The sequence below is a fragment of the Ascaphus truei genome, chromosome 22, assembly GCF_040206685.1.
Source record: "Ascaphus truei isolate aAscTru1 chromosome 22, aAscTru1.hap1, whole genome shotgun sequence".
Lineage (NCBI taxonomy): Eukaryota > Metazoa > Chordata > Amphibia > Anura > Ascaphidae > Ascaphus > Ascaphus truei.
In genome coordinates, this window is record NC_134504.1 from 18,947,160 (window position 1) to 18,974,836 (window position 27,677).

The 27,677-nt window shown below is 46.0% G+C and overlaps 1 protein-coding gene across 1 annotated transcript in view; it reads right to left on the bottom strand.

The window, feature by feature from the left end:
* The window catches only part of CEP112 (centrosomal protein 112), a 287,868-nt gene that overhangs the window by 88,267 nt on the left and 171,924 nt on the right, over window positions 1-27,677 (bottom strand). The window contains exons 10-11 of the mRNA XM_075579533.1: window positions 14,425-14,436; window positions 13,492-13,503 (exon numbers count right to left, since the gene is read on the bottom strand). Of these exons, the coding sequence (XP_075435648.1) occupies window positions 13,492-13,503; window positions 14,425-14,436 (24 nt within the window). The remainder of the gene's footprint in view (window positions 1-13,491; window positions 13,504-14,424; window positions 14,437-27,677) is intronic.

Below are 27,677 nucleotides of genomic sequence, written 5' to 3' on the forward strand. Positions count from 1 at the left end.
TTAAACAAAAATCCAGAGAGATAAGAGTCCCAGATGAAGATCCAGGGAGCGTTGTGCAGCTTCAGATAAAAGTGGTATAGCCAACCACTACGAATCTAAGAACAAAAAACAAACAGAAGCGCAAGCTCCATAGGACGTAACTGTTTAAACCAGTGGTTCCCAAACTTTTTCGGTTTAAGGCTCCCCAAGGCGATCAAGATTTTTCCGCGGCGCCCAAAGTAAAAACAAAGTTGTATATACATACCTAATAGTTGCAGTGCGCAGTTGGTTTCTCTCTCAGGCACACACTCTCTCAGACACACAATCTCACTCTCTCAGACACACAATCTCACTCTCTCAGACACACTCTCACTCTCTCAGACACACTCTTTCTCTCTCAGACACACTCTTTCTCTCTCAGACACACTCTTTCTCTCTCAGACACACTCTCTCTCTCAGACACACTCTTTCTCTCTCACACACTCTTTCTCTCTCACACACTCACCCACTCTCACTCTCTCTCACACACTCACTCTCTCTCACACACTCACTCTCTCTCACACACTCACTCTCTCTCACACACTCACTCTCTCTCACACACTCACTCTCTCTCACACACTCACTCTCTCTCACACACTCACTCTCTCTCACACACTCACTCTCTCTCACACACTCACTCTCTCTCACACACTCACTCTCTCTCACACACTCACTCTCTCTCACACACTCACTCTCTCTCACACACTCTCTCTCTCTCACACACTCTCTCTCTCTCACACACTCTCTCTCTCTCACACACTCTCTCTCTCTCACACACTCTCTCTCTCTCTCACACACACACTCTCTCTCACACACTCACTCTCTCTCACACACTCACTCTCTCTCACTCTCTTAGACACTCACACTTGGAAAGGCAGGAGATCCGTGCAGGCGGCTCCTTGCACACAGTCACTGATACACACACACACACATACACACACACACACACACACACACACAGATACACAAAACACACAGTGGAGAGCCGTGGACGGATGTGAGTGACTGGGGGGAGGGAGAGGGGGTGGGGGGGAAAGGGAGGAGATCCGTGCAGGCAGCTCCTTGCACACAGTCACTGATACACATACAGATACACACACACACACACACACAGTGGAGAGCAGTGGCAGCGACGGATGTGAGTGACAGGGGGGGGGGGAGCAGGAAAGGCAGGAGATCCGTGCAGGCAGCTCCTTGCCTCCCCCTGCATCCACCGCCAGGACAGGCAAATGTACAACTCCCCCCCCTCCCTACCTTCTCCTATCACCCGGGGCAGAAGGGGACGGGACACCGCGCAGCCACCAGCAGACAGAGGAGCCAGGAGCGGGAAGGCAGGCACACACACTCACTCACCGTGTGTTCTGCACAAAGTGGAAGCCCCGCCCCCGGCTTCCTCTGACCTGCAGCCAATCCCCTGCGGCCCTGGCCGGCATTAAGGAGGGATGGTGGGGAGGGATAATCGGAGGGAGGGTGGGGAGGATAATCGCGGCGCCCCTCTAAACAAGCCACGGCGCACAGATTGGGAACCACTGGTTTAAACAATAAAGTACATTTATTTAAAAAACTGCAGCCCAAAGGAAATGCACTTACAAGATTAAAAAAAGCAACCATACGTGGGAGAGAAATCTCTATGTGTAGTCATCTGCGAGAGTAAGGGGGGTCCCAGGTAGGCAGGGAACATCTGCACAGCTTGTAGCCACCACCAGCTCCTGTCACGAGTTGGCGCCAAAAAACTGAGTCATTCAGTGCCTCCACGTCCTCTGCTCTAGCATGGAACAATTGCCAGCACTTTAAAATGCAGCTATCTGGATCGCAGGGACGCCCAGGACTCCGTGTACACACACCCAGCACGCGATGACGTCACCAACCCTACGCGTTTCGTCACACAAGGGCGACTTCGTCAGGGGAGTTTGATTGGTCAGTGACAGCCAATGAAATAGGCTGAATGAAGTAAAGTTATTCTCAAACACTAAATCCTGATGTAAGACTCTCTTTTTTTTGAGAATAACTTTACTTCATTCAGCCTATTTCATTAGCTGTATTTGTTGTTTTTCTTTAAGTGAATGGGTTAAAACGGGTGCACAAAGTTTTTGGCTGCGCCCCCCCCCTCTGGAATGACCCGGCGTCATGGGTTACGTGACCCCGCAGCGTCATTTGACTCGCGTTGCCATGACGCCGCGTTGTCATGGCGACGTGACCAGAAGCCGGCTGAATCCCGGTAAGTTAAGGTTGCAAAGGCCTCGCGTTGTCCCCTGGCATTTAATTTAAATGCCTCGGGGAAGAACGTGGGGTCTCTGCAACTGTCCGCGCCCCCCCCCCCCAAAAACAACGACCCCCAGTTTGCGCACCCCTGTGTTAAAGGATCATACTTAAGTAATGTGATATGGAATTTATGTATGTTATGTCAAAAATGTAAGAAAAATGTGAAGTTTTAAAGCAATGGTGTATAGGGCACACTAGATGTTCAAAAGCCACGACTATGAATTAAATTGCAATAGTTATTATCAAAACAATTCTAATGTATTAATCCAAAAATAGTTAAATATTGTGATTCTGTCCAACTCCACACCATAAAGACAAATAGTGATGCTATTTCATCCTATACACAATCTAAGCATATCACTGTCTGTAACATTCCTATGGGCTGCGTAGCTGCGCGCTATACTGTAACTGGGACGCGCTTTGAGTCCCATTGGGAGAAAAGCGCTATATGACAGTTATTATTATAATATACATATAAATATCACAATAATCATGTTAAAACACCTAAACATATACTGGCGATATGAGAGTATTCTATTCTCGATGCCGTTACTATCGGCGAGAAAACAGTCCACCATACTGGAAACACACATGCACAGAGAATACTTATCTTCTTATCCTCCTTGGGACTAAGGGCCACCTCAATGCTATTTGCACCTTCTGCTTACTCAACAGTCCCTTGACTTTCATATCCGTTATCTGTCATGCACATGGACAGTTGTGGCCATCTTGACAGTTCTCACAGGTAGTCTCAGGAATTTTTCATGCATGCCTTTTGACTAATCAACCATCTTTTATATCTGGATGCAGCGCCACTCGGCTCACAGCACTGGCAGGTGTCACATCCATTTTACGTGATGGGCCGGTCTTCAAAGCACTTTTTTTTTTGCCTCCCCTCAAAGCTTTTTTTTTTATTCTTTTAGTGTATCACACCTTGTCCATCAAGTGATGCGTCATGCCTTTGCTCAACTGGAATGTAATGCCTCTAGCAACCTGTGATGCGTCATTCCTATTTTGCTTGTCCAGGTTATTTTACTGGATCACCTATAGGTCAGGGGTGGCCAACTCCAGTCCTCAAGGGCCACCAACATGTCAGGTATTGGGGATATCCCAGGTGGCTCAATCAGTGGCTCAATCAAAGATTGAACCTCTGATTGAGCCACCTGTGCTGAAGCAAGGATATCCTTAAAACCTGACATACATAGTTACATAGTAGATGAGGTTGAAAAAAGACGTACGCCCATCAAGTTCAACCTATGCTAAATTTAGACAACAGATACTTTATCCTATATCTATACTTACTTATTGATCCAGAGGAAGGCAAACAATAAACCCCATTAAGGGGAAAAATTAATTCCTTCCTGACTAAGAATTGGCAATCGGATTAATCCCTGGATCAACAATCCTTCCCATGTATACTTATTTGGTATATCCCTGTATACCTTTCCCATCTAAAAAGATGTTCAACCTTTTTTTGAACAAATCTATTGTATCTGCCATCACAGTCTCCATGGGTAATGAATTCCACATTTTAACTGCCCTTACTGTAAAGAACCCTTTCCTTTGTTGCTGGTGAAATTTCCTTTCCTCCAACCTTAAGGGATGGCCCCGAGTCCTTTGTCCTGCCCGTGGGATGAATAGTTCTTTTGAAAGCTCCTTGTATTGTCCCTGAATATATTTGTATATAGTTATCATATCCCCTCTTAGACGCCTCTTTTCTAATATAAATAAATCTAATTTAGCTAGCCTCTCCTCATAAGTTAGAATGTCCATCCCCTTTATTAATTTGGTGGCTCTTCTCTGCACTCTCTCTAGTTCCATAATGTCTTTTCTTAGGATTGGTGCCCAAAATTGTACTCCATATTCAAGGTGTGGTCTTACTAATGCTTTGTAAAGGGGCATAATTATGTTTACTTCCCTTCCATCCATTGCCCATTTGATGCAAGATAAGATCTTGTTTGCCTTTGCAGCTACTGCATGACATTGGGCACTATTGCTAAGCCTGCTGTCTACAAGCACTCCTAAATCCTTCTCCATCAAGGATTCCCCCAATATATCTCCATTTAATTTGTAAGTCGCCTTTTTATTCTTGCATCCCAAATGCATAAGTTACATTTATCTGTATTAAACCTCATCTGCCATTTACCTGCCCACGTTTCCAGTCTCTCCAAGTCCTTCTGAAGAGAAATTACATCCTGCTCTGATTCTATTACCTTACACAATTTAGTATCATCAGCAAAGATGGAGACTTTGCTCTCGATGCCGACCTCAAGGAAATTAATAAACAAGTTAAAAAGCAGGGGTCCCAGTACCGATCCCTGAGGTACTCCACTCACGACTTTAGCCCAACCTGAAAAAGTTCCATTTATGACAACCCTCTGTTGTCTGTCCTTTAACCAGTTTTCAATCCAGGTGCATATATTATTACCGAGTCCAATTTTCTTTATTTTGTACACCAACCTCGTGTGAAACCGTATCAAAAGCCTTTGCAAAATCTAAGTAGACCACATCAACTGCATTACCCTGGTCTAAATTCCTACTTACCTCCTCAAAGAAACAAATAAGGTTAGTTTGGCAAAATCTATCCTTCATAAATCCATGCTGACTATTACTAATAATTTTGTTTTCCATTAGGTATTCCTGAATATTATCCCGTATTAAACCTTCAAGTAGTTTCCCTACTATTGAAGTCAGGCTTACAGGTCTGTAATTTCCCGGTTGTGATCTAGCTCCCTTTTTAAATATAAGCACCACATCTGCTTTACGCCAATCTTGTGGTACTGAGCCTGTGGAAATGGAGTCCTTGAATATTAAATATAATGGTTTTGCTATTACTAAGCTTAACTCCTTGAGAACTCTTGGATGTATGCCATCGGGGCCAGGTGCCTTATTTACTTTAATATTTTCAAGTCGCTTATGAACTTCTTCCTCAGTTAACCAATTGTTCATTAATATGGAGGTTGTGGCTTCCTCCTGCTGCACTACTATTGAACTTGATTCTTCCCTTGTAAACACAGAAGCAAAGAATTTGTTTAATACCTCAGCTTTTTTCTTATCTCCAATAATCTGCCTACCCATCTTACACTGAAAGGGTCCTATATTTTCTTTTCTCATTTTTTTATTATTAAGGTACTTAAAGAATTTTTTAGGGTTGACCTTACTTTCTATTGCAATCCTTTTTCATTATCCATTTTTGCTAATTTGATTGCCCTTTTGCAATTTTTGTTACATTCCTTATAATTCTGATACGATGTTTCTGTCCCTTCTGACTTAAAGAATCTAAACGCCTTCCTCTTCTTGTCCATTTCCTCCCCTACCTGTTTATTTAGCCACATTGGTTTTGACTTATTTCTTTTATACTTATTACCCAAGGGTATACACTGATAAGTGTGCTTTTCTAACAATGTTTTAAAGACTGCCCATTTATCTTCTACATTTTTCCCTGCAAAAACATCATCCCATTGTATTACTACTAGATTAAACCTCAGTTTATTAAAATCTGCCTTTCTCCAAAGTTGAAGGTCTTTGTTGAACCCAAGTAATCTGTTTTTTGATCATTTATTTCAAATGAGACCATGTTATGATCACTGTTACCCAAATGTTCCAGGACTTGAATATTTGTTATTACTTCTACATTGTTTGATATGACCAAATCCAGAACTGCCCTCTCCTGGTTGGTTCCTCAATAATTTGGGTCATATAATTGTCTTTAAGCACCCCCAAAAACCTGTTTCCTTTTGTTGTAACGCTAATCTCATTGCCCCAGTCTATGTCTGGATAATTAAAATCCCCCATTATGCAAACATGACCCAGTTTTGATGCCTTCTCCATTCCTTATAACATATTCCCACAAACATTTTCTTTATACTTTTACCTCCACTGCTAATTTCTATCCACAAAGTCTCTACATTTCATCATTCCCTTCATAGACATAATCCCTTATAATAGGTTTTAGATCCGGTTTAACATATAAACATACTCCACCTCCCCTTCAATTTGTTCGATCCTTCAGAAAAAGAGAATAACCCTCTAAATTAACTGTCCAGTCATGAGTTTCATCCCACCATGTTTCAGTAATGCCTATGATATCATACTGCTCCCTTGCAGCTATTAATTCAAGCTCCCCCATTTTATCTGTCAGGCTTCTTGCATTAGCAAGCAAGCATTTAAGTTTTTTTCAGCCTATTATCTTATCTGCTCCTTCCTCTCTGCGCCCACTTGGTTCAGTCTTTAGAAGTTTTCTAGTATTATCTGTATTTACTATGGGTGTCTCACTGCTTGTCAAACTTGCACTTGCCCCCATTCTACCTCCATAACACATTGTATGCTCATCTATCCAATTTAGTTCATTATCTGTTTCATTCCCCTCCCCCCTCCATCCTAGTTTAAAATCTCCTCCAACCTTTCTAGCATTCTCCCCCCTAGCACAGGCTCTTGTGGCCTGGAGTTGGCCACACCTAGCCTATAGGGATGTTGTTGTCCCCTCACTTCTAACTCACTAGAGCATAATAATCTCAACTTTTTGCCCCTCCATCTCAAGGATGTCAACGCTGAACATTCATCACCTAATCTCCGGGATTGTGGCGTAAACGCGTTTTGCTTCCCCCATAAAATGGGTCGTCTTCCGGGGCAGAAGTGTCAAGATGGCCATAACCACACATGTGCAGGACAAATAACGCATATGAAAGTCAAGGGACTTGCAGGAGGTGCAAATAGCATTGAGTTCGCCCTTCATTCCGGGGATAAATATTCTCTGTGCATGTGTGTTTCCAGTATGGTGGACTATTCTCTCACCAATAGGAACGACATTGAGAATAGAATACTCTCCTCTCGTATCTCCAGGATATGTTTAGGTGTTTTAACATGATTATTGTGATCTTTATATGTATATTACGTGATATGTTTAGATTATGTGTATAGGGTGCAATAAACTCACTATTTATGTATTGGTGTTCAGTTGGACAGAATCACAATATTTAGTTATTTTCGGATTAATAAATCAGATTTGTTTATAACTATATTGCAGTATAATTCATAGTCTTGGTTTTTGAATATCTAGTGCAGTGGTTTTCAACTTTTTTTGGTTAAGGAATCTCAGAATTAGATTGTGAAATTCTGGGGAACCCCAAACCTCTTCCCCTGTCTCTCCTTCCCCCCTCCTTCTCCTCCCCCATCTCTTTTCTCACCCCTCCTTTTACACCCCCCCTTACGCTCCCTCTCCCCTGTCTCTTGTACACACACACTTCCCCTCTCTCTCACACACACACAAACTCACTCCCTTAGCCACACACACACACTCCCCTCTACACACACATGATTTTACACATACGCGCTCTTACCTTGGGGTGCAGTGCTGTGCCAATCCGAAGATCCCTCTTCCTGTCAGTCGGAAGTACAACGCGACTTCCGACGCCGACAGGAGGGAGAGGAAGGATTGCAGTGACCGGGCGGCTGATGCTGAGCTGGGGGTGCCGCCGCTCCGCTGGGCCTGGGAGAGCTGGGAGAGTTGTCCCTGCTCGCCCCTCCCTGGCGGCCGTGGAACCCCTAAGGGGTGCTCTCAGAAGCACTGATCTAGTGTGCAATATACACCTTTACTTTTTTGTGTGGTTTTGGCTGATTTAATATACTTTGAAGCAGCCAATCACAATGCGGTCGGCCAAAAGTTGCCATTCAAGTCAAGGGGTATATTGAATCAGATGTATATTGAACCAGACCCCAAAGGGTCACCTTTGGTTAAATGGGCTGTTAGGTGCTTTACTGTAAAGCATAATTGAATAAATCTAGACCAAAGTCCCTTGGTCTAGGTTACCATCAGGGACTCTTACACTACTTGCAGATTAGAGAGAGAGATTCTAATGACCTAAAGAAAAAGTTTTTCATATATTTAATTTGCACATAAGCTTTACAACAACACACAAGTCTCGCCTTGTTCTTCAGGATCCATGGCTTGTGCAGCTCGGTCAGTAAAGTCTGGTGGGTCCAACACTTTTTAAAGAGTACTCCCACTCTTCCAAGACTACCTACTTTTGTAGCCAAGCGGATGCTTTAAAGCCTCCGACTGCAGAGAAACACGAGCCATGTCGGATTGCTCAAATAACAATAACTATTACGCTTCTGCACTTGATATTCTGCTGTAGCCCATCTATTATTCCCTTTTTACCGAAAAGGTTAGCTAGGAACTGGACTGCCGAGATGCGACTTGAGAGCTACCCATCCCACGCAACGAAATGTTAGTCAGTCAAGCGAAACATTTCATTCCACTGCTCTGAGAACTGTTAAGGGCAAAGAAAATAACCAGGAGACCATATGGGCCTGGTTAGAAAGGCCATCACTAATTCCTCCAGCTGCACAGAATGAGTGATCATGGGAGAGAAGCATCAGGATTCTATCACGGGCAATGGAAGGAAGAGAACTGCCAGCATGTGAATGCAGTGGAAATGGAATGCGTAGCTCCTTTTATGTGCTCTTTTGTGGAAAACAAAATGTGTAAACTCTTATAACAACATGACTTCTTGTTACCCCGGCAACAAAGGAGCGAGCAAAAGAAATAAAAAGTCAATAACAAGTGGGAGAGATTAGCAAAGATTTAACAGACAATAGGAGCCATCCAAATGTATTCTATTTCTAATTTTAAAATAAATAAATATAGACAGCGTATATACGCACAGAAATAGACCTGCGCATGTAGCAATCAAGAGGGGACCATAAAACACTGTCCCCCATAAAGTGGCAATTAAAATGTAAGCAAGCATTTTTTAATACCTTGTGAGCACATTCACATGTCTCAGACAGGTCTGCAAACCTGCCTTTCCCCCCATTATATCTTGCCATACAGTGTTTCCGCTGCAGCCAGGGATTCTGGGTAATGACATGCAAATGAGCACTCAAAGTGTGTCACCTTTTGCTTCTTATACGTTTTAACATGGATCCCCTATAACTTTATGCCTGCCGCATTACACAGCTTTTTCAGCATAACTTGGGTAAGGTGAGGTGCACATTTATTTAAAACTTTGAACTCATGGTAACCTGGAACCGGATGTGTGTTGGATTCCATTTAGCTCCTCCCCCTTTTTGTGTAATGTTATTGCTAGGGTTACCAGGTGTCCAATATTGAACCGGACTGTTCTGTATTTGGACTCTTTGTCCAGTAATAAATTAAAGGTAATACTGAAAATGTATGTGTATACCGATATTACCTCTCTGGACATGTATGTGTATACAGGTATTACCTCTCTGGGTGTGTATGTGTATACCGGTATTACCTCTCTGGGCGTGTATGTGTATACCGGTATTACCTCTCTGGGCGTGTATGTGTATACCGGTATTACCTCTCTGGACATGTATGTGTATACAGGTATTACCTCTCTGGGTGTGTATGTGTATACCGGTATTACCTCTCTGGGCGTGTATGTGTATACCGGTATTACCTCTCTGGGTGTGTATGTGTATACCGGTATTACCTCTCTGGGCGTGTATGTGTATACCGGTATTACCTCTCTGGGCGTGTATGTGTATACCGGTATTACCTCTCTAGGCGTGTATGTGTATACCGGTATTACCTCTCTGGGCGTGTATTTGTATACCTGTATTACCTCCCTGGGCGTGTATGTGTATAACGGTATTATCTCTCTGGGCGTGTATGTGTATACTGGTATTACCTCTCTGGGCGTGTATGTGTATACCGGTATTATCTCTCTGGGCGTGTATGTGTATACCGGTATTACCTCTCTGGGCGTGTATGTGTATACCGGTATTACCTCTCTGGACATGTATGTGTATACAGGTATTACCTCTCTGGGTGTGTATGTGTATACCGGTATTACCTCTCTGGGCGTGTATGTGTATACCGGTATTACCTCTCTGGGTGTGTATGTGTATACCGGTATTACCTCTCTGGGCGTGTATGTGTATACCGGTATTACCTCTCTGGGCATGTATGTGTATACCGGTATTACCTCTCTGGGCGTGTATGTGTATACCGGTATTACCTCCCTGGGCGTGTATGTGTATAACGGTATTATCTCTCTGGGCGTGTATGTGTATACCGGTATTACCTCTCTGGGCGTGTATGTGTATACCGGTATTATCTCTCTGGGCGTGTATGTGTATACCGGTATTACCTCTCTGGGCGTGTATGTGTATACCGGTATGACCTCTCTGGGCGTGTATGTGTATAACGGTATTATCTCTCTGAACGTAGTGACCTGACCGGCTTGGGGGGGCTGCAGGATTTCCCTGAGTAGGGAGAGAGCAGGGCTGTTGCTAGGGGGCTGGGCAGCTTCCTCCATCCCGATTGGCTGCTGCTGGGTAATGCAGCCAATCAGGAGGAGGTAGCAGGAGCCTGGGGGTGGGGCCAAGGAGGAGGAAACAGCATGGAGAGGTGCATGTGTGTCTCGAGCACGCCAAATCTTTCACCATTGTGTCCAGTAGTTTTGGAGAAGCTGCCTGGCAACCCTATTTGCTGTGTGTCTAAAGGACCTGCCTTTCCGTTACACAAGTAATGTGTCCTTCCCTTCTCATAGGTTCAGACAGGTGTCAGCAGCTGATACAGAAAAGCAGCCACTCCAATTGACAAAGATGAGATTTTATTCCTCAATGTTTCGGCTCCCAACGGAGCCTTTGCCAAGAGCACCAGTGGTGCCGGTATCTCTGTGGAGTTTAAATGTCAGGCGGGCCAATAGAAAGCCGCACCGGATGATATCACGGCTTCCTATTGGCCCGCGGGACATTTAAATGCCACCATTATGTTAGGTACGCATTTCCCTGGCTGCAGGGATACGTGCACCCCCTTCGGAGTTACTGCACCGACACACTTTATTCGAGCAAATACCCAGTATGTACCTGGCAGATACCTGGAATGCGCCGCTCCTCACCTCTGACAAGCCCCGTTGCGTTTGCCTTCCCAGCCTGGGTTCATGCCTGGCTGACGGGCGGCTGATCTGTTAAATGATAATGATTAGGATTTAATAGGCTGCAATGCTTCGCGTGTCTACCAGATGGCATAAATTCATGAATTGTAATGCAGTATATATATATATACTGTGCAGTATTGCAGCCAGTGGGAATAAAATGCTTCAATCCCTGCCTGGAAAATAACCCAATGCACTCGGGCAGAAAACAGTCACAAACCTCAATACACCCGGGTATACCCGAATTCGTGGGACTAGCCGAGCTCGAATAAAGTGTGTCGCCAGTGTAAGTATCTTGGGAAGCAAGGGGTCTCCGGAGCTGAAATCAGCATGTTCAGCTCCAGGAGACCCCCGGCTTCAATCCTGTAATAAAAATAACCATGACAAAAAAAATGCTTAACGGATCTATGTGCACCTAGGTCTCGAGTGAACAAAAAATAAAAGGCAGTGGCATTTTAACTATTGTCCCAGTGCAATCTAGTTCATAATAGCAGGACTGGATCAGAACGTAACGAGGGCCTAGAGCAGGGCGTGTTCAACTCCAGTCCTCAAGGCTCCCCCAAGACGTCAGGTTTTCAGGATATCCCAGCTTCAGCACAGGTGGCTCAATCAGTCCCTGATTCAGCACAGGTGGCTCAATGACTGAGCCACCTGTGCTGAAGCAAAGATATCCTAAGAACCATGACCTGTTGGGTGGGCTTGAGAACTGATGTTGAGCACTACTAACCTAGAGGTAGGTTGGTAATACAGCCTACACCAACAAAATCTTTACTGCTGGCAAGGTTGATCTGCCTTGATTGTGATTCATGAAGTATCTTGCTTTTCATTCCTTTGAGGTTCACACAGTTCAGATCTTCTCTCCTCTCCCGGTCCATGTGACGGTCATCTATCGCCCACCTACCTCTACTCATCCCCCTTCTGCCTTTCTCTCTCACTTTGAATCCTGGCTCTCTTTCTTTCTCTCCTCAGACTCCCCTGTTCTTCTCCTTGGGGACTTCAATTGCCACATTGATGATCCCTCTCTCCCTTGGGCCTCCCGCTTTCTTTCTCTAACCTCTTCTTTTGGCCTTCAACAGTGGACTGCAGCCAGCACCCACAAGGATGGACACTACCTAGACCTGGTTTTCACTAAAAACTTCTCTCTCTCCGACTTCTCCATTTCCCCTTTTCCTCTCTCCGACCATCACCTCATCTCATTTTCTCTCTCTCGCTTCTCTCCATCTCCATCTCGCCCTCGTTTTTGCAGAAACCTGCGCTCTATTAACCTACCAGCTCTTGATTCCACTTTACGCTCCTCCCTCTCCTCTCTCAGTTCTGCTTCAGACCCTGACAACCTGGTCAGGAACTACAACTCTGCCTTATCTTCCTCTCTTGATCTTCATGCCCCGCTTTCTCTCTGCCGTCCTCGCCCTTCTAACCCCAGACCCTGGCTAAACTCCCACACACTCATGCTGCGTTCCTCCACTTGTTCCTCTGAACGCCTCTGGAGGAAATCTCATACGCTCGCAGACTTCATTCACTACAAATTTATACTATCCTGTTTCAACTCTGCCCTCTTTCAGGCTAAACAAACCTACTTTTCATCACTAATCAACACACAAGTCTAACCCACGCCGTCTCTTTTCTGTCTTTGACTCTCTACTCAGACCACCCTCAGCTGCCTCCTCTTCTTCCTCCATCTCACCTCAGGACTTTGCTGACTTTTTTAAGGAAAAGGTGGAGTCCATACGGCAGAACATCCCATCTGTTGCCTCCTCCCATCCCACAATGCTTCCCAACTCTCCTCCTGCCTTTCTTGACTCTTTTTCTGCTATCTCGGAGGAGGATGTATCACTGCTGATCTCCTCTTCTCCCTCTACCACTTGCCCTCTTGATCCCATTCCCTCCCATCTCCTAAAACCTCTTGCTCCTTCTATAATCCCTATGCTCACACAGATCTTTAACTCTTCCCTCTACTCTGGTACCTTTCCTTCATCCTTCAAGCATGCAACTCATGCCATTACTCAAAAACAGCAAGCTTGACCCTACCTGTCCTTCTAACTATCGACCTGTCTCCCTCCTGCCTTTTGCCTCCAAACTCCTTGAACGTCTTGTATTCTCTCGATTGCTACACTTTCTCAACACCTATTCTGTACTAGACCCTCTACAATCTGGCTTCTGCACTGCTCACTCTACTGAAACAGCCCTCACTAAAATAACTGACGACCTCCACGCTGCCAAAGACAGAGGTCATTACACTCTGCTCACATTACTCGACCTCTCTGCAGCATTCGACACCGTGGACCACCCTCTTCTCCTTCACATTCTCCATACTCTTGGTATGCGGAACAAAGCTTTATCCTGGATCTCCTCTTACCTCTCCCATCGTACCTTCAGTGTCTCTTTTGCTAACACCGCCTCCTTCTCTATTGATCTCTCTGTGGGGGTACCCCAGGGCTCTGTCCTGGGACCCCTTCTCTTTTCCTCTACACACTCTCTCTAGGTGACCTAATCACATCTTTTGGGTTTAAATATCACCTCTATGCTGACGACACACAAATTTACCTTTCAACCCCTGACCTTACACCTGCTATACAGACCAAAGTTTCTGAATGCCTCTCTGGAATATCATCCTGGATGGCCATCTGCCGACTGAAACTTAACATGGCAAAAACAGAGCTCCTTATACTTCCTCCCAAACCTGGCCCTACTACCTCCTTCCACATTGCTATTGGAAATACGATCATTCACCCAGTAGCCCACGCATGCTGCCTAGGGGTTACACTTGATTCCTCTCTCTCATTCTCCTCTCATATTCAAAACGTTTCTAAAACTTGTCGCTTATTCCTCCGCAATATCACAAAGATATGCCCTTTCCTCTGTTACTCAACTGCTAAAACTCTGACTCAGGCCCTCATTCTCTCACGTCTCGATTACTGCAACCTCCTGCTGTCCGGCCTTCCTACCTCTCACCTGTCTCCCCTACAATCTGTCCTAAACGCTGCTGCCAGAATCACTGTACTCTTTCCTAAATCTGTCTCCGCATCTCCCCTCCTGAAATCCCTCTCCTGGCTTCCGGTTAAATCACGTATCTCACACTCAATTCTCCTGCTCACTTTTAAAGCTTTACATTCTTCTGCCCCTCCTTACATCTCAGCCCTAATTTCTCGCTATGCACCATCACGACTCTTGCGTTCTTCTCAAGGATGTCTTCATTCTACCCCCTTTGTATCTAAAGCTCTCTCCCGCCTTAAACCTTTCTCACTTTCTGCCCCACACCTCTGGAATGCCCTTCCCCTCAATACCCGACTAGCCCCCTCTCTATCCACCTTTAAGACCCACCTTAAGACACATCTGCTTAAAGAAGCATATGAGTAACACTGGATAATCATGGACACATGACACATAAAGCTTGGCCCCCTGCAGACGCACTTACTAGTACTCCCTCCTACTGTCTCTGTACGTTCTCCCTACCTACCAATTAGATTGTAAGCTCCTCGGAGCAGGGACTCCTTCCTTAATGTTACTTTTACAGTATGTCCGAAGCACTTATTCCCATGATCTGTTATTTATATTATTTGTTTTATATATGATATGTATTACTACTGTGAAGCGCTATGTACATTTATGGCGCTATATAAATACATACAATACATACAATGTAAATTCTCCTGCCTTCACCATCAGCGCTACACAAAAAAAATGTTCTAAATTATTCTCTGGCTCTCGTCCCATTTTTAAGGTGAAACGCACGACCTCCAGAGAGATTTCCTGGAGTTCTATCAATAACCTAACGGCAGCATTTCAAATAACATGGGGGGGAGGGGGCGGGGGAAAGGGGGGAACAAAAGTTTCACAAAGTAACAGACACAAAAAAAAGGTTTGGGTCTATTTGGATCGCTTAATCTGTCACCCTCAGGACTAGCCCACGTTGGACTGAGCAATTAGTACATGCCGACTCTGCTCGTTATGTAGTTAAACTTTACATTTTTTCACGTGATGGAATTTAGTGATATATTTTGTTGCAAGATGAAAGCACAGACCCATAGGCCCTTTTGGATTCTTGCACTCTTTGTAACCTCCTCAACGCTCTAGGGCCAACAATGCAATGCTTGCTCGGTGGCTCCTTTGATGGGGTTAGGGAGCCAAGAGTCACACACACACTGTACGCCTACATTTATTAAATGGTGCTGTGGCACAAGTAGGGTTGCCAGGTGTCCTGTGTTGAACCTGACTATCCTGTATTTGGACACTTTGTCCAGTAAAAAATGAGAGTTAATACTGGACATGTATGTGTATACTGGTATTATCTCTATGGGTGTATATGTATATACCGGTATTACCTCTCTGTGCGTGTATGTGTATACCGGTGCTACCTCTCTCGACATACTGACCTGACTGGCTTGGGAGGCAGCGGGATTTCCTGAGCAGAAAGAGAGCAGGGCTGCTGCTTGGGGGCTGGGCAGCTTCCTTCAACCCGATTGGCTGCATTACCCAGCAGCAGCCAATCAGGAGGAGATGTCAGGAGCCTGGGGGTAAGCCAAGGAGATGAGGAAACGGCATGGAGCAGAGAGATAGAGAGGTGTGTGTGCGTGTCTCGAGCGTGTACATGTCTTGAGCGTGTGAGTGCGTCTCGAGTGTGTTGCACCTTTCACCATTGTGTCCACTGTTTTTTGATAAGTCACCTGGCAACCTATGATATTTTCATAGAAGATGAATGCAGATACGGAAATACATTGCTGATCTAATTTTTTCCTGTACAGTCCAAAGAGCTGGATCTTTGACCATCTGTCCTTTTCCTACTAAATCTCAGGTCAAGGTTCTAGTGGCTGCACTGGTCCTAGAGAAGTGTAGCTATATTGTAAACTGTAATATGGATGAGATAAAGATGAGAGACTGTCAATGTCACCTCCTGTGTGTGTCACACTGCCCCCCCTTGGTAGGTTCATCTCCAGCGTGACAGTGATGGACATGATTGAAGGCAATAATAGCAGCTGCGGAATAGGAGGGACTGTGTGGGAGAGGAGCCCTACGAAAAGGCAAGGCCGCCATGTTGGATTAGATCTGCATGGACCTGAGTACAGCAGGTTCGTTCGAGGTCTTGAGAGAGAGAGTGCACGTGTGCAAGTGGTGACCGGAGCGGAGAATGGAGAAGAGTGGAAAAGAGATCCCGCCCGCTGGAGGGGACCCTCATCGGCTATAAAGACACAGTGGTACTGAAGACCCTTTTTGAAGAACACAAGCTCTGACGGTGTGCCGGGACCATCATAAGCCAACATACCCAGGATTGGGTTGCTACTACACCACTGACACTGACTCTGACCCACGCAGTGCTGTTTGTTGATTGTGTGGTATGTTTGTACAGTGTGTAGTGGTCCTCTGCTGAGTTTATGTATGTATGTCTTTTATTTATATAGCGCCATAAATGTACATAGCGCTTCAATTTTATGTTAAAGTGTCTAGTAAACAAAGTGAATTACCCATACTGTGTTTGTATTATTCCTGCCGTCTGACAGTAGGCCACGTGTGGCCCAGTAAGTAACAGGGGACTCAGGCCCCAGACTCAGTGGTAGTTGTAAGTCTGAGAGCTAAAAGTCGAGGGGTTACATCGAACATAGAGTACCAATAATCACGATCAGCATATTCCAGAGGACAAGAAACCCAGACTAGAACAAGACACCGTTGGACATTAGACAGGGCATTTCTACACATAGTCGCTCACTTGGGAAGATGCAGTAGGACTCCTCTCTTTGCTGCTACAAGAAGAAGAAACCTGTCCGTTTTCAAAAGCTCTATATGCTAAAATTAATTAATGCTGAAGTTTGAAATTGGTTCCATTAAAAAGTATAGGAACCTGCAACATATTCGTTTGATTAATTTATCCTTTTAAGGGTTTCCAAATGTCTAACCCAAGGCCAATTTAATTTGTATTTGTCTCTAAACTAAGAGGTGATTGTACGGTATGCATCCTTAGAAGGTGCTGTCCTGGGTATGTATAATTTTTTTTGTAATTACAGCTATTTAGTAGACTTTGTGCTTTTTAATGAGCTATTTTCCTTTAAATGTTTATGATGTTGCAATCCAGCGTTATGCGTCTCCCAAGTCAGAGACTGTTAACTGAAATTCAGATGGTTGTTATCTTTAATAGGATAAAGCTTGAGTGATCAATGCTTACGGTATTTTAGCCTTTCAAATGACGATTGAAAATTTAAAAAAAAAAAAATAAGAATGAGGTTGTATATCTTGAAGAGAACTTCAATGTTATGTTCTATTATTTTTTTACCTGCCTGGAACTGCCACTTTAACCCTTTCAGTAGTGGAGAACCGGCAAACATCTGAGGTCCCCCAGTCTTCCAACACTCAACCTTTTCATCGCTTGGTGGAGGGACCCCATGGTTGCGAGCAGGGACCACATGGTCCCGAGCGGGCCTCGCCTCCCCAAAACATGAACAGAAGTTGAGAACACACAACTTCTGTTCCGATCGCATTCAATGCTCCCTTGTAAAATCCAGTTGGACTGTAAGCTCTTCAGGTCAGGGACTCCTTTTCCTAATGTGTACTTTTACGTCTGTAGTGCTTATTCACTATGTCTCCTATTATTTTGTCCTATGTATTACTGCTGTGAAGCGCCTTGTACATGGATGGCGCTATGCAAATAAAGATATACATTCACTTAGAAGACAAAGATGTAATGCATGACGTACATCATACGTCATAGGGCAGGAAAGGCCAACTCCACTCAAGGGCCACCAACATGTCAGGTTTTAAGGATATCCCTGCTTCAGCACAGGTGGCTTAATCTGTGGCTCACTCGTTGACTGAGCCACTGATTGAGCCACCTGTGCTGAAGCAGGGATATCCTTAAACCTGACCCTTGAGGACTGGAGTTGGCCAGCCCAGTCAAAGGGCCATTTTTGTGTCGGCCTCTTGGTGTGCAGGGTACAGTTGGGACACTGAATGAGTTAAGTCAAGAAGTATATTCCCAGTCTATTTCACAACTGGAAAATCCTTCTGTAACATTGATAACTCTTTTCAATGTCTCTTCTGCTAACACCTCCTCCTGCTCTATTGATCTCTCTGTGGGGGTACCCCAGGGCTCTGTCCTGGGACCTCTTCTCTTTTCTCTGAACACACTCTCTCTAGGGGACCTAATAACATCTCTTGGGTTTAAATATCACCTCTATGCTGATGTCACACAAATTTACTTTTCAACACCAGACCTACCTGCTGTACAAACCAAAGTTTCTGAATGTCTCTCTGCTATATCATCCTGGATGGCCCTCCGCCGGCTTAAACTCAACATGGCAAAAACAGAGCTCCTCATACTTCCTCCCAAACCTGGCCCTACTACCTCCTTCCACATTACTGTTGGAAGTACGATCATTCACCCAGTAGCCCAAACACGCTGCTTAGGGGTCACACTCGACGCATCTCTCACATTCTCCTCTCACATTCAGAACGTTTCTAAAACCTATCGCTTTTTCCTCTGCAATATGACTGAGATACGCCCGTTTCTCTGTAGCTCGACAGCTAAAACTCTGACTCGGGCCCTCATTCTCTCCCGTCTTAATTACTGTAACCTCCTGCTGTCTGGCCTTCCTGCCTCCCCTACAATCTATCCTAAACGCTGCTGCCAGAATCACTCTACTCTTTCCTAGATCTGTCTCCGCGTCTCCCCTCCTGAAATCCCTCGCCTGGCTTCCGATCAAATCCCGCATCTCACACTCAATTCTCCTCCACACTTTTAAAGCTTTACACTCTTCTGCCCCTCCTTACATCTCAGCCCTAATTTCTCGTTATGCACCACCCCGACTCTTGCGTTCCTCTCAAGGATGTCTTCTTTCTACCCCCTTTGTATCTAAAGCCCTCTCCCGCCTTAAACCTTTCTCACTTACTGCCCCGCACCTCTGGAATGCCCTTTCCCTCAATACCCGACTAGCACCCTCTCTATCCACCTTTAAGACCCACCTTAAGACACACTTGCTTAAAGAAGCATATGAATAGTACTGTGGAATATACTGAACACATGATACATAAAGCTTGGCCCCCTGCAGACGCACTTACCAGAATTCCCTCCTACTGTCCCTGTACGTTCCCCTACCTACCTTAGACTGTAAGCTCCTCGGGGCAGGGGGCTCCTCTTCCTTAATGTTACTTTTATGTCAGATGCACTTATTCCCATGACCTGTTATTTATATTATCTGTTATTTATTTAATTACCACGTGTATTACTGCTGTGAAGCGCTATGTACATTAATGGCGCTATATAAATAAAGATATACAAGACAATTTTCAACGTGCTGTCCACCTCTCTGACAGTAAAGGAGCATAAAAATAAATAAATAAACGAAATCTCCCTTGGCAACGAAACCGGCAATTTTCATGAAGTGTTTTCTACAGGGGAAAAAAAGAAAATCGAAACGAGCTCTAATTATTCATGCAATGATTAACAGCATGCATGTGCCCAATTACTTACAAAACGGTAATTAGATAATGACAGAGCGCTGGCTCTGGATATGATTCTGAAGTGTCTAATCAGTGAGAGTTCAAGTTAATATTAATGCATTCACACTACCCAGGATATATGTATGGGGGAGGGGGGGGGGGGGAGTGTGACTATGTATGTGTTAATATATACATATATATACACACACATATATATATATATATATATATATATATATATATATATATATATATATATATATATATATATATATATAATGTGTGTATGTATACATACATACATAAACTCACACTCACCACCCCCAATACATATATCCTGGATAGGGGTGTGTGTGTGTGTGTGTGTGTTTATATATATATATATATTATACATACATACATACATATACACACACAACCCTATCCAGGATATATGTATTGGGGGGTGGGGGGTGGTGAGTGTGAGTTTATGTATGTATATATACATACACATACACATATATATATATACACATTATATATATATATATATATATATATATATATATATATATATATATATATATATATATATATATATATATATATATATATACACACATACAGTATACACATATATATATATATCCGCCGCACAAAAAATAAAGAGCCTCAGACCTTCAGTATCTGTGTTGCATTTTTATTGCACAACGTTTCAGGCAATTTAAGCCCTTCGTCCCCCAGCTCGGGGTGTCCTCGAGCTGAACCTCTCTATTTTTTCCTCTGGGAATCTCTCCCCCATCCTGGTTTCTGAGACATTTACCGTTGAAGTTGCCAGTGCTAATCCTGGATATTCAAAGATGGCTGCCGAGGGCAACTTGGCGACTATTTCCCAAATGGGAAAGCAGCTGCAACTAATGTGTTCATGGAGCTGAAAATAGTGGGGTTCAACTCAAAAGTGTATGGAAGAAAACAAAAAACAGTGGGGGAGGGGTGTGCTGCTTAAACCCCTAGTCAAGGGGTGGCCAACTCCAGACCTCAAGGGCCACCGGTCAGGTTTTCAGGATATTCCTGCTTCAGCACAGGTGGTGCAGTCGTTGATTGAGCCACCTGTGCTGAAGCAGGGATCTCCTGAAAACCTGACCTGTTGGTGGCCCTTGAGGACTGGAGTTGGCCGCCCTTGCCCTAGAGGTTATGGTGCTATTCAAACACAGATTAAAGGCGCGCTCCTGCACAGATTAAAGGCGCGCTCCCGCACAGATTAAAGGCGCGCTCCTACACAGATTAAAGGCGCGCTCCTACACAGATTAAAGGCGCGCTCCTACACAGATTAAAGGCGCGCTCCCGCACAGATTAAAGGCGCGCTCCTGCACATATTAAAGGCGCGCTCCTGCACAGATTAAAGGCGCGCTCCTACACAGATTAAAGGCGCGCTCCCGCACAGATTAAAGGCGCGCTCCTGCACAGATTAAAGGCGCGCTCCTGCACAGGTTAAAGGCTCGCTGCTACACAGGTTAAAGGCGCGCTCCTACACAGATTAAAGGCGCGCTCCTGCACAGATTAAAGGCGCGCTCCTGCACAGATTAAAGGCGCGCTCCTGCACAGATTAAAGGCGCGCTGCTACACAGGTTAAAGGCGCGCTCCTGCACAGATTAAAGGCGCGCTCCTGCACAGATTAAAGGCGCGCTCCTGCACAGATTAAAGGCGCGCTCCTACACAGATTAAAGGCGCGCTCCTGCACAGATTAAAGGCGCGCTCCTGCACAGATTAAAGGCGCGCTCCTGCACAGGTTAAAGGCTCGCTGCTACACAGGTTAAAGGCGCGCTCCTACACAGATTAAAGGCGCGCTCCTGCACAGATTAAAGGCGCGCTCCTGCACAGATTAAAGGCGCGCTCCTACACAGATTAAAGGCGCACTCCTGCACAGATTAAAGGCGCGCTCCTGCAGATTAAAGGCGCGCTCCCACACAGATTAAAGGCGCGCTCCCACACAGATTAAAGGCGCGCTCCTACACAGATTAAAGGCGCGCTCCTGCACAGATTAAAGGCTCGCTGCTACACAGATTAAAGGCGCGCTCCTACACAGGGTAAAGGCGCGCTCCTGCACAGGTTAAAGGCGCGCTCCTACACAGGTTAAAGGCGCGCTCCTGCACAGGTTAAAGGCGCGCTCCTACACAGGTTAAAGGCGCGCTCCTACACAGATTAAAGGCGCGCTCCTACACAGATTAAAGGCGCGCTCCTACACAGGTTAAAGGCGCGCTCCTGCACAGGTTAAAGGCGTGCTCCTACACAGGTTAAAGGCGCGCTGCTACACAGGTTAAAGGCACGCTCCTGCACAGATTAAAGGCGCGCTCCTACACAGGTTAAAGGCGCGCTCCTACACAGATTAAAGGCGCGCTCCCGCACAGATTAAAGGCGCGCTGCTACACAGGTTAAAGGCGCGCTGCTACACAGGTTAAAGGCGCGCTCCTGCACAGGTTAAAGGCGCGCTGCTACACAGGTTAAAGGCGCGCTCCTACACAGATTAAAGGCGCGCTCCTACACAGGTTAAAGGCGCGCTCCTGCACAGATTAAAGGCGCGCTCCTACACAGGTTAATGGCGCGCTCCTACACAGATTAAAGGCGCGCTCCCGCACAGATTAAAGGCGCGCTGCTACACAGGTTAAAGGCGCGCTCCTGCACAGATTAAAGGCGCGCTGCTACACAGGTTAAAGGCGTGCTCCTGCACAGATTAAAGGCGCGCTGCTACACAGATTAAAGGCGCGCTCCTACACAGATTAAAGGCGCGCTCCTGCACAGATTAAAGGCGCGCTGCTACACAGGTTAAAGGCGCGCTCCCACACAGATTAAAGGCGCGCTCCTGCACAGATTAAAGGCGCGCTGCTACACAGGTTAAAGGTGCGCTCCTGCACAGATTAAAGGCGCGCTGCTACACAGGTTAAAGGCGCGCTCCCACACAGATTAAAGGCGCGCTGCTACACAGGTTAAAGGCGCGCTGCTACACAGATTAAAGGCGCGCTGCTACACAGGTTAAAGGCGCGCTCCTGCACAGATTAAAGGCGCGCTGCTACACAGGTTAAAGGCGCGCTCCTGCACAGATTAAAGGCGCGCTGCTACACAGGTTAAAGGCGCGCTCCTGCACAGATTAAAGGCGCGCTCCTGCACAGATTAAAGGCGCGCTGCTACACAGGTTAAAGGCGCGCTGCTACACAGGTTAAAGGCGCGCTCCTGCACAGATTAAAGGCGCGCTCCTGCACAGATTAAAGGCGCGCTCCTGCACAGATTAAAGGCGCGCTGCTACACAGGTTAAAGGCGCGCTCCCGCACAGATTAAAGGCGCGCTCCCGCACAGATTAAAGGCGCGCTCCCACACAGATTAAAGGCGCGCTGCTACACAGATTAAAGGCGCGCTCCCACACAGATTAAAGGCGCGCTGCTACACAGATTAAAGGCGCGCTGCTACACAGATTAAAGGCGCGCTGCTACACAGATTAAAGGCGCGCTCCCACACAGATTAAAGGCGCACTCCTACACAGATTAAAGGCGCGCTCCTGCACAGATTAAAGGCGCGCTCCTGCACAGATTAAAGGCGCGCTGCTACACAGATTAAAGGCGCGCTCCCGCACAGATTAAAGGCGCGCTCCTACACAGATTAAAGGCGCGCTCCCGCACAGATTAAAGGCGCGCTCCTACACAGATTAAAGGCGCGCTCCCGCACAGATTAAAGGCGCGCTCCTGCACAGGTTAAAGGCGCGCTCCCGCACAGATTAAAGGCGCGCTCCCGCACAGATTAAAGGCGCGCTCCTACACAGGTTAAAGGCGCGCTCCTGCACAGATTAAAGGCGCGCTGCTACACAGGTTAAAGGCGCGCTCCTACACAGGTTAAAGGCGCGCTCCTACACAGGTTAAAGGCGCGCTCCTACACAGATTAAAGGCGTGCTCCTACACAGGTTAAAGGCGCGCTCCTACACAGGTTAAAGGCGCGCTCCTACACAGGTTAAAGGCGCGCTCCTACACAGATTAAAGGCGCGCTCCTGCACAGATTAAAGGCGCACTCCTACACAGGTTAAAGGCGCGCTCCTACACAGGTTAAAGGCGCGCTCCCACACAGATTAAAGGCGCGCTCCTACACAGGTTAAAGGCGCGCTCCCGCACAGATTAAAGGCGCGCTCCTACACAGATTAAAGGCGCGCTCCTGCACAGATTAAAGGCGCGCTCCTACACAGGTTAAAGGCGCGCTCCTACACAGGTTAAAGGCGCGCTCCTACACAGGTTAAAGGCGCGCTGCTACACAGATTAAAGGCGCGCTCCTACACAGGTTAAAGGCGTGCTCCCACACAGATTAAAGGCGCGCTCCTACACAGGTTAAAGGCGCGCTCCCACACAGATTAAAGGCGCGCTCCTACACAGGTTAAAGGCGCGCTCCCACACAGGTTAAAGGTGCGCTCCTACACAGATTAAAGGCGCGCTCCTGCACAGATTAAAGGCGCGCTGCTACACAGATTAAAGGCGCGCTCCTACACAGGTTAAAGGCGCGCTCCCACACAGATTAAAGGCGCGCTCCTACACAGGTTAAAGGCGCGCTCCCACACAGATTAAAGGCGCGCTCCCACACAGGTTAAAGGCGCGCTCCTACACAGATTAAAGGCGCGCTCCTACACAGATTAAAGGCGCGCTCCTACACAGGTTAAAGGCGCGCTCCTACACAGGTTAAAGGCGCGCTCCCACACAGATTAAAGGCGCGCTCCTACACAGGTTAAAGGCGCGCTCCCACACAGGTTAAAGGCGCGCTCCCACACAGATTAAAGGCGCGCTCCTACACAGGTTAAAGGCGCGCTCCCACACAGATTAAAGGCGCGCTCCTACACAGGTTAAAGGCGCGCTCCTACACAGATTAAAGGCGCGCTCCTGCACAGATTAAAGGCGCGCTCCCACACAGATTAAAGGCGCGCTCCTACACAGGTTAAAGGCGTGCTCCTACACAGGTTAAAGGCGCGCTCCTGCACAGATTAAAGGCGCGCTCCTACACAGGTTAAAGGCGCGCTCCCGCACAGATTAAAGGCGCGCTCCCACACAGATTCATTTTAAACGAACAGGTTGAAATATGCGTGAAAAACTGGGAGGCCATTTTCCAGCGCGGTCTCCTAACATGAAGCCACTGCAGTGAGGGTGGCGATTGTCAATTTGATTTATTCCCCGTAAATAAGAAATGAATCAGATTTCTGCACCACCCCTTCATGTCAAATCACCAACTACAAAGACGGGGGGGCGAGCACCTACCGTACACTTCAACCTTTACAAACATTGCCCGAAGAAAAAACACCTTTGAAAAATACTTCTAATTATCCACCTAGTTTGAACGTATTAAATATAGTAATGTCATTAGTTCAATTTGGCCCTACATAGGATGGGACATTCAGTTCAACGTAAAGACAGATACACCGTGAAAAAGGAGAGAGGGAGAGAGAGAGAGAGAGAGAGAGAGAGAGAGAGAGAGAGAGAGAGAGAGAGAGAGAGAGAGAGGAGATTTCTCAACTTGACAGAAGAGGAACTGCTGTGGGTTGCAATTTGCCGAAAACACAGCTAAATGTTTATTTTGTACAAACTTCAGAGAGAGAATTTTCTTGGAACATCTCCTGCATGTGGGTGTAGAAAGTGAATGTTCAAGAGGCCGCAGAGAGCTAGATATGAATGATGCTGTCAGCATTTGAACCGCATGACATGAAGCCTAAAATGCCCCATCATTGTGTTATCAGTGGAGATATGCGTTCACAAAATGTAAAGCCCCCCCCCCCCCATATTCGATTCCTTTGCAAGATGTTTTTTTCAAGTTTCTAAAAATGTCAAGAAATTAAACTGACATTTTACAATATTGCCAGCTTTCGCCGATATATCTTCGGACAGTGAGGGAAACATGGTGGGCGCCCTATATATAGCCTCAGCCTATCATTAACTTATAACGCGCCAACATTTTCCATAGCGCAGTACAATATGGAGGACGGAGGAAGGAAAAAAAAAAAACGATCACAAACATTAACATACATTGTTACAGCAGGTAAGGACAGCCCTGCCCCACGAAGCATACAATCCATACGGAAGGGTGAGTGGAAACGTGGGGTACAGGGAGATAAGAAGGTTGGTATGTTTATTTTTATATTTGTAGCCGCAGCATTAAGCGAATGTAGCGATTTTAGAGAATTTCGCTTATTTATTGCGCCGCTTTTTTCCCCACGACTAAAACAGGGCCAATTTCAGATTCGTGTCTCTACTGGGCAGTGAAGGCCCAAATAAATAATGTACTGTACTTATCCCGTTGATTTTAGTTGGATGACTACTGTATGCTAGTGGTGATTTCCCCCCAGTATTGCAACGGAAAGATTAACACCTAAACTGAGATAAATACATAAGCATCACTATACATATGCTGCCAGACTGATTGTCTCCGCACCGGGTAAACGCAACGGCAGCTGCCCCGGCAACCAACAACTAACGCTGCGGTGAGGGGGGGTGGATCCTGATTTGGAAGCACGGATCCCCTCCTCGGGCAGTGATGTCGCGGTCGGCACTGTCTCCAGAAGCCGCTGCTCCGGAGACAATGAGTCTGGCTGCATCTGTATCGAGGATACTCATCCTGCTCACAGCATTGTGTGTGGTGGTTACACAGAGGAAGAAGAGATGTTTGGGAAGGAGATGCTGCCTCTGGAGGTATTCCCCCCACCCCGGATTTTCAGCTGGCCGCTTTTCCATGCACGCATATTAATCCCACCGTTGCCAGATGGGCCAGGAATGCAAATTTCGCCTGGTTTTGCGGCCTTTTGAGACCGTTTTACACATCTCTACTTTGTGATCTCGAGCGCTGACGGGGGTTGCGGAGTACATTTATTTCCTCGATAATTGGAGTTTAAAGGGGCAGTCTGACGTAGCAAGCCAACAGTTTAATCCAAGTATTTGTGTGATCTGCTTCCCTAAAAGATTCAATTAGCCTTAAAATGACAATTGTGCTTGTTTGCAGCCAATTACACTTTATTTCCCTATTTCTTCAGGTCTGAGGAATGTACGCAACTCTGCCACTTCTGTTTATCTGCTTGACTTCAGAATTACGATATAAACAATGGACAGAACAAAGACGGTTCACCACTTGTTTTGAAGACTGACCAACCGTCTGATCAGCCAAACAAATGGCATAAAGAATTGTAAAAAAAAAAATCTTCAAAAGTATTTGTTTACAGTGGAAATGTTTATAAAATGCTCTAAAAATACTCAAAAGATTCAATTAAAAAAAAAATCGTAAACATAATAATAATATGTAGCAGTTGGTGCTGATCACCATGTATTTAGCTCTTCATTTTCACTTCTACTCTTGCCCTTTCCTACGCGTTTTTATTTTAACAATATGATGCTCCGTTCAGGAGAAGAAGCGTTAGACACATTAAGTGTCCGGGAGGTAAAAATGGAGCTCTCCCCAGAGCCCAGTGCTGTCTAACGGTTACCGTGGTCCAATCTGAAGCTAGAGATCATTATGATTTTTAACACACAAAAGAGCAGGACATGCTGTGGGAGCTAAATAGTAACATTATATTACCTAATAGCTGAGGCCCCGGCGTTGCCCGGGATGTTTGTGGTGTGGGTGTGGCATTTGGGTGAGGAGTGGTCAACGCGGCCCATGTGCGGTGGTAGTGCTGCTGTGGCTGTACTGATGGTGATTGTATCGGTGCTGTGATTTGGAGGGTTGGTGCTGATGTGGGGTGCGGATGTGGGTGTGCCGATGGGGGAGGTGCAAAGGTGCCGACTGTGTGGGTGCTGATGGTGTTGATGGGGGCTGAGAATGGCGGGGAGCCGAGAATGCCAGTGTGCTGGGGGGGCATGGGATAGCGGTGTGCTGATGTGGTGGTGCAGGGGATAGTGTGTGTGTGTGTATACACGTGTGTGTGTGTGTATATACATGTGTGTGTATACACTTGTGTGTGTGATATACGTGTGTGTATACATTATGTGTATGTATACGTGTGTGTGTATACGTCTACATGTGTGTGTGTGTGTATGTCTCATGTGTGTGCTGCCTACGTGTCTCCGTGTCACATGTGTG